We start from the raw sequence: 10324 nt of genomic DNA on the forward strand, positions 1-10324 counted from the left end.
GGTGCCGGAACTGGTGGTACCGGACTGGGAACACGCACCTCTGGGCGAGTGCGGGGTGCAGGAACAGAACACCCCGGGTTGTGAGGGTACTCTGGAGACCTGGTGTGTATAGCCGGCATCAATTGTTTCGGAACATTAACACGTCTCAGGATGAGTATTAGGAACTGACACGTGGCATCAGACAGCTAAAACGCTCCTGAATGCTGTGCATACTACGCCAAACCAACAGCTCTCTCTCTTCACTCTCCTCCAATTTTGTCAACAACTCCTCGAATGTCTCATAATCTCCCCTCCATTCACTCTCCTCCAATTTGTCCAATAACTCCTCAACATTCTCAGACTCACACCTCAACTTCGCCGACTGCTCTGATTTCATCCTCGGCTCCTTACGGTAAGCACGGGAAGTTGGCACAGGTCTCCTACCTGGCTTCGCCACACTCCCTGTGTGCCCCCCCCCCAATACATTTTTGGGGCTGCCTCTCGGGCTTCCAGCCGCTCTGCCATGCTAGCTCCTCATAATGCCGCGCCTCTGCTTTTGCTGCCTCCAGCTCTGCTTTGGGGCGGCGATATTCCCCTGGCTCTGCCCAGGGTCCTTTGCCGTCCAACTAGTCCTCCCATGTCCATTCCTCCTTCTTGCGCTGCTCCTGCTGCCGCTGCCTGTTACCGCGCTGCTCCTGCTGCTGCTGCCTGTTACCACACTGCTTGGTCCTTTTTTGGTGGGTTGTTCTGTAATGGTTGTCGTCTGGAGATAGAGAGGACCAAAGCGCAGCGTGGTTAGTGTTCATCTTTTTAATGGAAAACTGAACACTTCAAAAATACAAAACAACAAAGTGACAACTGAAACAGTTCCATCTAGTGCAGTCACACAAAGACTGAAAACAACCACCCACAAACCCCAACAGAAAACAGGCTACCTAAATATGGTTCCCAATCAGAGACAATGACTAACACCTGCCTCTGATTGAGAACCATATCAGGCCATAGAATAGCCACCCAACTCACGTCCTGACCAACTAAAACAAAGAAATAACACAAGAACTAGGGTCAGAACGTGACACTAATATTATTTGTTTGTGTGTGTGGTGTGTTCCTGTCTGTGTGTGTGCATGCTTGTGTGTGTGTGTAGGTGTTCGATGGTGCAGTCATAGTGCTGTCGCTGGCCCCCATGGTGGCCTCAACGGTGGCCAACGGCCCCAGCAGCCCCTGGGACGCCATTGGCCTCATCATCACCCTGCGCATCTGGAGGATCAAGAGGATAATCGACGGTGAGGTTGGGAGGACCACAGGGGGTGGAGGAGGCATTGGGTGCAGTTTCCTCTGTATCATGTCCTTTACTGTCAGGTTGCAGAGATGCAGCAATAATATTTCTGCAGCTCCACCCATATGGATGACATCATCATCCCAACCTGCTTTTTACTGAGCTTTACAGAGCATTTTTTGCCATGCTTATTACAAACTGCAATCAATACTTGCTTTACAACACAATGACAAATACATACATAATCTGCTACAGATACACACGTTGTACTGACTCTAAATTGATTATTTTACAAGGATATTACGCCCTCTTGTGGTGGTTCTGTCTTCAGCTAATGATTAGCACAAATACATTTGGTTAACCCCATGCTTCAACCTATGTATTTATAACCACTATGCTGCATCAGTTGGGCTACAGGTGATATTGCTTATTGTTAAATAACACACCATCCTGATAATATGGACCAATATGTTGTTAGGCAAAATATTTTTTGGGGGAGGGGGGTATATTTTAAGGGTGTCCCCATAATTTTATTTTAATTATTTTGCAGTAGAAAAGTCACCAGGGCTGCGTTCAGTACGATAAAGTGTAATGCAACGTTCAATTAAACGGAAATTGTGCCTTTCTGAACGACCAGTTGAAAAAACAGGGAGGGGTTGGGTTGTGGGTTCAAATTGCACCGCTGCCCTTCAAATACGTCAGTTATTGCTTCAAGCCACACTCTGCCACACCCACCAAATGGAGCAAACGTAGGCTACCTCAAAGCCTGTTCAAATCAAATCAAACGGGGCCTACTACAGATATATAAAATAAAGTTGTATCAGTGTGAATGCTTTTACCCCTACATTGCAGTCTGTCCTGTGTTCTGTCCCAGCCTACGTGCTGCAGGTGAAGGTGGAGATGGAGATGGAGATCCAGCAGTATGAGAAGGCCAAGGCTGTCAGGGAGGAGCAGCTGGAGAGACTTACCCAGATCTGCCAGGAGCAGGCAGTATGTTCACACACCTCCTACATACTGACCCTGCCTGTCATACACATCTCCAACCAGCAGAAGGCAGCAACTTGCCAAGAATGAAAAGACGTTCATTTCCAATACCTTTTGTATAGATTTGAGAAAACAAAACATTCAAATCCAAACATTTATGTGCAGAATAACCAAACATTTCATCTGAGTAGGGTCACACTGACCCTTGAACACATAAATACATTACCTATCCATAGGAGGAGCAAGTATCAGGTCCTGTATTCAGTCAATGTTTCACAAGTTCCTGTTATTCCCATCCTGGCGTTTACATTCAGAAAAAGGACCCAGTCACATTTGTACACATATGTAATATAGCAAAGCTTGACTGAAGAGGGCATTCGGTGCATTCAAAAAGTATTCAGACCCCTTGACTTTTTCCACATTTTGTTAGTTACAGCCTTATTCTAAAATAGATTAAATTGTTTTTTCCCCCTCATCAATCTACACACAATACCCCATAATCACAAAGCAAAAACAGGTTTGTAGAAATTTTAGCAAATGTATTTAAAAAAATAAAAAAATAAAAAGGAAATATCACATTTACTTAAGTATTCAGACCCTTTACTCAGTACTTTGTTGAAGCACCTTTGGCAGCTATTACAGCATTGAGTCTTCTTGGGTATGACGCTACAAGCTTGGCACATCTGTATTTGGGGAGTTTCTCCCATTCTTCTCTGCAGATCCTCTCAAGCTCAGGTTAGGTTGGATGTGGAGCGTCGCTGATCATCTATTTTCAGGTCTCTCCAGATATGTTCGATCTGGTTCAAGTCCGGGTTCTGGCTGGGCCACTCAAGGATATTCAGAGACTTGTCCCCGAAGCCACGCATGGGTTGTCTTGGATTTGTGCTTAGAGTCATTGTCATTGTGCTGTCGGAAGGTCAACATTTGACCCAGTCTGAGGTCCTGAGCAGTCTGGAGCAGGTTTTCATCAAGGATCTCGCTGTACTTTGCTCCGTTCATCTTTCCCTCGATCCTGTCTCCCAGTCCCTGACACTGAAAAAACATCCCCACAGCATGACGCTGCCACCACCATGCTTAGCTGTAGGGATGGTGCCAAGTTTCCTCCAGACGTGACACTTGGCATTCAGGCCAAAGAGTTCAATCTCTGAGAGTCCAGGCTTTTTTTCTGCAAACTCCAAGTGGGCTGTCATGTGCCTTTTACTGAAGAGTGGCCTCAGTCTGGCCACTCTACCATAAAAGCCTGATTGGTGGAGTGCAGCAGAGATGATTGTCCTTCTGGAAGGTTCTCCCATCTCCACAGAGGAACTCTGGAGCTCTGTCAGAGGGACCATCGGGTTCTTGGTCACCTTCCTGACCAAGGCCCTTCTCCCCCGATTGCTCAGTTTGGCTGGGAAGTAAGCTCTAGGAAGAGTCTTGCTGGTTCCAAACTTCTTCCATTTAAGAAAGATGGATGCCACTGTGTTCTTGAGAACCTTCAATGCTGCGGAAATGTTTTTGTACCCTTCCGTAGATCTGTGCCTCGACACAATCCTGTCTCATAGCTCGACGGGCTATTCCTTCGACCTCATGGCTTAGTTTTTGCTTTGACATGCACTGTCAACTGTGGGACCTTATATAGACCGGTGTGTGCCTTTCCAAATGTCCAATCAATTGAATTTACCACAGGTGGACTCCAATCAAGTTGTAGAAACATCTCAAGGATGATCAATGGAAACAGGATTCACCTGAGCTTAATTTCTTATTGCAAAGCCTCTGAATACTCAAGTAAATAAGATATTGCTGTTGTTTTATTATAAATTAGCAAAAAATTCTAAAAACCTGTTTTCACTTCATCATTTTGGGTTATTGTGTGTAGATTGATGAGGATTTGTATTTATTTAATCCATTTTAGAATAAGGTTGTAACGTAACAAAATGTGGGAAAAATCAAGGGGTCTGAATACTTTCCGAATGCACTCTATATGTAATGTATGTGTTCAAAGATCAGTGTGACACAACCCAGGGTTTGTCAATAAAGCCAACACAGTTAAGCAAGAGACCAGGTGTGTAGCTATTTGATTAAGTACAGTGGGTGGCCTTTAGCATGGTGGATGGATATGAGAGCCAGAGCTCTTAAAGTTTATTCAGGTGTTTCTGTGTAAGGATAACACATGTACTGTATGCATCTCTCTCTCTCTCTCTCTCTTCATCCATCCATCCATCCATCCATCCATCCATCCATCCATCCATCCCTCAGTTTGAGATCAGGCAGCTGCGGGCCCATCTGGCTCAGCAGGATTTGGACCTGGTAGCAGAGCGAGAGGCTGCCATGCAGATTCACCATGTGTGGGGCAAGCAGAGCAGTATCTTTCAGGAGGTGGACGGCCTAGCCCCTACGGGCCCCGAGCAGCGCAGCCAGGCTAAAGCCAGGGAGGCAGCGGGCCATAGAGGTACCACACCCTGATCCTATATCCACACCAATTACTGTAGTATTACTTCAGAGCACAGCAGATTGCCTTATTGAGATAGAACCCTATGAGACTGTTTTCTCTCTATGGACTGCCTGCTGGCTGTGGTTTCTAACCAAAGAGGGTTTCTCTTGAAGCCAGGGAAATAGATAGATGCTCTTGCCATGTCACATCAGATTTTCCATGCAAAGTGGTTGAATGAAGAGAGTGCTCTGTGCTTTGGGTCATGTAGTTGTTACAGAGTGTTTGAAAATATGTGCTCAGTTCACCTTGAAACCCCCAAAAAATAAACATCGAACAAACCTCACCATATTCCAGGGAGGATATAATTGACAAATCAAACTTTATTTGTCACATGTGCTGAGTACAACAAGTGTAGACCTTACAGTGAAATGCTTACTTACAAGCCCTTAACCAACAATGCAATTTTAAGAAAAATACGTGTTAAGTAAAAAATAGATAAGTAACAAATAAGAAATAAAAGTAACAAATAATTACAAAGCGACAGTAAAATAACAATAGCGAGACTATATACAGGGGCTACCGGAACAGAGCCAATGTGCGGGGGCACCGGTTAGTCGAGGTAATTTGTTATGTACATGTAGATAGAGTTATTAAAGTGACTATGCATAGATAATAAACTCGAAAATAGCAGCAGCGTAAAAGGGGGCGGGGGGCAATACAAATAGTCTGGGTAGCCATTTGATTAGCTGTTCAGGAGTCTTATGGCTTGGGGGTAGAAGCTTTCCGTGCAGTAGCAGAGAGAACAGTCTATGAGTAGGGTGGCTGGATTTTTAGGGCCTTCCTCTGACACCGCCTGGTATAGAGGTCCTGGATGGCAGGAAGCTTGCCCCCAGTGATGTACTGGGCCATACGCACTACCCTCTGTAGTGCCTTGCGGTCGGAGCCCGAGTAGTTGCCATACCAGACAGTGATGCAACCAGTCAGGATGCTCTTGATGGTGCAGCTGTAGAACTTTTTGAGGATCTGAGTACCCATGCCAAATCTTTTCAGTCTCCTGAGGGGCAATAGGTTTTGTCGTGCCCTCTTCACAACTGTCTTGGTGTACTTGGACCATGATAGTTTGTTGGTGATGTGGACACCAAGGAACTTGAAGCTCTCATCTCCACAACAGCCTAGTCGATGAGAATGGGAGCGTGCTCTGTCCTCCTTTCCTGTCCACAATAATTTCCTGACTTGATGACGGAGAGGTTGCTGTCCTGGCACTACACAGCCAGGTCTCTGACCTCCTTGCTATAGGCTGTCTCATTGTTGTCGGTGATCAGGCCTACCACTGTTGTGTCTTCAGCAAACTTAATGATGGTGTTGGAGTCTTGCCTGGCCATGCAATCATGAGTGAATAGGGAGTACAGGAGGGGACTGAGCATGCACCCCTGAGGGGCCCTTGTGTTGAGGATCAGCGTGGTGGATGTGTTGTTACCTACCCTTACCACCTGAGGGCGGCCCGTCAGGAAGTCCAGGATCCAGTTGCAGAGGGAGGTGTTCAGTCCCAGGGTCCTTAGCTTAGTGATGAGATTTGAGGGCACTATGGTGTTGAATGCTAAGCTGTAGCCAATGAATAGCATTCTCACATAGGTGTTCCGTTTTTCCAAGTGGTAAAGGGCAGCGTGGAGTGCAATAGAGATTGCATCATATGTGTATCTGTTGGGGCGGTATGCAAATTGGAGTGGGTCTAAGGTTTCTGGGAAAATGGTGTTGATGTGGGCCATGACCAGCCTTTCAAAGCACTTCATGGCTACAGATGTGAGTGCTACGGGTCGGTAGTCATTTAGGCAGGTTACCTTAGTGTTCTTGGGCACAGGACCTATTGTGGTCTGCTTGAAACATGTTGGTATTACAGACTCAGACAGAGAGAGGTTTATATAATGTCAGTGAAGACACTTGCCAGTTGGTCAGCGCATGCTCGGAGTACACATCCTGGTAAACCGTCTGGCCCTGCGGCCTTATGAATGTTGACCTGTTTAAAAGTCTTACTCACATCGGCTACGGAGTGTGATCACACAGTCGTCCGGAACAGCTGATGCTCTCATGCATGTTTCAGTGTTACTTGCCTCGAAGCCAGCAAGTTTGCAAGCCCTGCCACATCCGACGAGCGTCGGAGCCGTTGCAGTACAATTCGATCTTAGTCCTGTATTGACGCTTTGCCTGTTTGATGGTTCCTCAGAGGGCAATGTTGGATTTCTTATAAGCTTCTGGGTTAGAGTCCCGCTCCTTGAAAGTGGCAGCTCTAGCCTTTAGATCAGTGCGGATGTTGCCTGTAATCCATGGCTTCTGGTTGGGGTATGTACGTACAGTCACTGTTGGGACAGTGTCATCGATGCACTTACAGTGCCTTGCGAAAGTATTCGGCCCCCTTGAACTTTGCGACCTTTTGCCACATTTCAGGCTTCAAACATAAAGATATAAAACTGTATTTTTTTGTGAAGAATCAACAACAAGTGGGACACAATCATGAAGTGGAACGACATTTATTGGATATTTCAAACTTTTTTAACAAATCAAAAACTGAAAAATTGGGCGTGCAAAATTATTCAGCCCCTTTACTTTCAGTGCAGCAAACTCTCTCCAGAAGTTCAGTGAGGATCTCTGAATGATCCAATGTTGACCTAAATGACTAATGATGATAAATACAATCCACCTGTGTGTAATCAAGTCTCTGTATAAATGCACCTGCACTGTGATAGTCTCAGAGGTCCGTTAAAAGCGCAGAGAGCATCATGAAGAACAAGGAACACACCAGGCAGGTCCGAGATACTGTTGTGAAGAAGTTTAAAGCCGGATTTGGATACAAAAAGATTTCCCAAGCTTTAAACATCCCAAGGAGCACTGTGCAAGCGATAATATTGAAATGGAAGGAGTATCAGACCACTGCAAATCTACCAAGACCTGGCCGTCCCTCTAAACTTTCAGCTCACACAAGGAGAAGACTGATCAGAGATGCAGCCAAGAGGCCCATGATCACTCTGGATGAACTGCAGAGATCTACAGCTGAGGTGGGAGACTCTGTCCATAGGACAACAATCAGTTGTATATTGCACAAATCTGGCCTTTATGGAAGAGTGGCAAGAAGAAAGCCATTTCTTAAAGATATCCATAAAAAGTGTTGGTTAAAGTTTGCCACAAGCCACCTGGGAGACACACCAAACATGGGGAAGAAGGTGCTCTGGTCAGATGAAACCAAAATTGAACTTTTTGGCAAAAATGCAAAACGTTATGTTTGGCGTAAAAGCAACACAGCTCATCACCCTGAACACACCATCCCCACTGTCAAACATGGTGGTGGCAGCATCATGGTTTGGGCCTGCTTTTCTTCAGCAGGGACAGGGAAGATGGTTAAAATTGATGGGAAGATGGATGGAGCCAAATACAGGACCATTCTGGAAGAAAACCTGATGGAGTCTGCAAAAGACCTGAGACTGGGACGGAGATTTGTCTTCCAACAAGACAATGATCCAAAACATAAAGCAAAATCTACAATGGAATGGTTCAAAAATAAACATATCCAGGTGTTAGAATGGCCAAGTAAAAGTCCAGACCTGAATCCAATTGAGAATCTGTGGAAAGAACTGAAAACTGCTGTTCACAAATGCTCTCCATCCAACCTCACTGAGCTTGAGCTGTTTTGCAAGGAGGAATGGGAAAAAATTTAAGTCTCTCGATGTGCAAAACTGATAGAGACATACCCCAAGCGACATACAGCTGTAATCACAGCAAAAGGTGGCGCTACAAAGTATTAACTTAAGGGGGCTGAATAATTTTGCAAGCCCAATTTTTCAGTTTTAATATCCAAATATCCAATAAATGTCGTTCCACTTCATGATTGTGTCCCACTTGTTGTTGATTCTTCACAAAATAATACCGTTTTATATCTTTATGTTTGAAGCCTGAAATGTGGCAAAAGGTCGCAAAGTTCAAGGGGGCCGAATACTTTCGCAAGGCACTGTATTGATGAAGCCAGTGACTGATGTGGTGTAATCCTCAATGCCATCGGAAGAATCCCAGAACATATTCCAGTCTGTGCTAGCAAAACAGTCCTGTTTTGCTAGCACAGGAAAAGACTACAGGAAAAGACTTGGAAATTACGCTAGAACAACAGGCTGATAGAGGCCTAGCAGTGTGGGACCTCTGAATCTGAGACCTAAGTGCTATTGGAGTGCTGTTTTGAATGAGTAGTGCTGTTTGGACAATATCCTCTGTGTAAATATACCTGTAAACAATACACCAAGAGATTGGTTTAATATGATGAGCCACTTTTGTATGAAGACTATGGCATCGAACTTAATCTGGAATTCAATCAGATCGCAGGCTAAAGGCATTGTTTCTTTTAAAGGAAATGTCCGATGTACATATGCAGCATGACTGGAAACTCCACGAATGTGGGAACATTGCCTTTAAAAGCCGAAATGCCTATAACCTGCGATCGGATTGAATCCCGGCCTTAGATATAATGAGGAGAACATCTATCTGATACTGTAAATCTACTGTTTGATTTCCATGTATCAGGAGACAGAGGGCAGGGTGACTGGCATGATGGCATGGAGGTACTGAACTATTGTCAAAACATACTTATTTAAAACACTCCAAGGAGCCATACACCTTTCAAAGGGTGACAGATCATAAGTTACAGGAGGTAGAGGAACAAAGCACTGTCAGTACTGTATTCTCAGAGCTCAAAATACAGAGCCCATTCCTTAAGTAAAGATCTAAATCACCATGCTTCTCTCTCTGCTATATATCTGAGGTTTCACAGAGAGGCGGTGTGTCAGACTACAGTATTTTAAGTGCTCATGTGTTATTAATCACAGAGTGATTGTCTCTGCCGCTGCATTTTAGGCCAAGCATTGACTTTCCTCTTGGGACAGTCTTAAAATAAATATTTGAAGAAGAAGCAAATATAACCCATAACTATCTGGAGGGAACAGGGATGGATGGCACTTAGAGGGAGGTAAACTGTGACAGGTCAGGCAAGCCAGTCACAGGCCCTGCTACCCTCCACCTTACCACTGCTCACCTCTTCTCTGGTAATTCAGGTATAATGAGCATTATAAACCAGGTAGTTTGGGTCATGGATGCTGATTGGCTGAAAGCCATGGTATAGTTAAGCAATAAGGCACGAGGGGGTGTGGTATATGGCCAATATACCATGGCTACCCACTCCGCGTTGAGTCGTACATAAGAACAGCCCTTAGCCGTGGTATGTTAGATATATACTGCACCTTCTCGGGCCTTATTGCTTAATTCTACCGTAGTCTGACTGCATTCTATGTGTCTAAATCATTCGCAACCACTGCTATCACCTACAATGGGTAGGACACAAAAAAATCTGCAGCTCATCACTGAACTACAGCAGCATGCTTTTATGTTTGGTGGTTGGTGCCGTTACAGTTCATCATTCTGGTCAGACATATCTGACTGATGCATGCTGGGAAACCTTTACACAACAAACACAGGAATAGATAAGGGTACCAAACATCCTACTCATTTGATTGTTTTAGAGAAAGAGTGCACATGTATTTAGTTTCTTATTTCTTTCAGATCATGTTGTTCAAGACGACATGAACAACTACATCAGCCAGTACTACAGTGAGGCAAGCAGCGGTAAGAATAAATAATGC

General features: G+C 44.8%; 1 protein-coding gene across 2 annotated transcripts in view; it reads left to right on the top strand.

The window, feature by feature from the left end:
- LOC110521024 (transmembrane protein 266) overlaps positions 1–10324 on the top strand; it is a 79661-nt gene that overhangs the window by 64876 nt on the left and 4461 nt on the right. For both annotated transcript variants that reach the window (XM_021598466.3, XM_036975547.2), the window contains 4 exons: positions 1127–1265; positions 2133–2248; positions 4478–4670; positions 10245–10307. In XM_021598466.3, the coding sequence (XP_021454141.1) occupies positions 1127–1265; positions 2133–2248; positions 4478–4670; positions 10245–10307 (511 nt within the window). The remainder of the gene's footprint in view (positions 1–1126; positions 1266–2132; positions 2249–4477; positions 4671–10244; positions 10308–10324) is intronic.

This window comes from Oncorhynchus mykiss, chromosome 1, assembly GCF_057628025.1.
Source record: "Oncorhynchus mykiss isolate SJ-2025 chromosome 1, ASM5762802v1, whole genome shotgun sequence".
Classification (NCBI taxonomy): domain Eukaryota; kingdom Metazoa; phylum Chordata; class Actinopteri; order Salmoniformes; family Salmonidae; genus Oncorhynchus; species Oncorhynchus mykiss.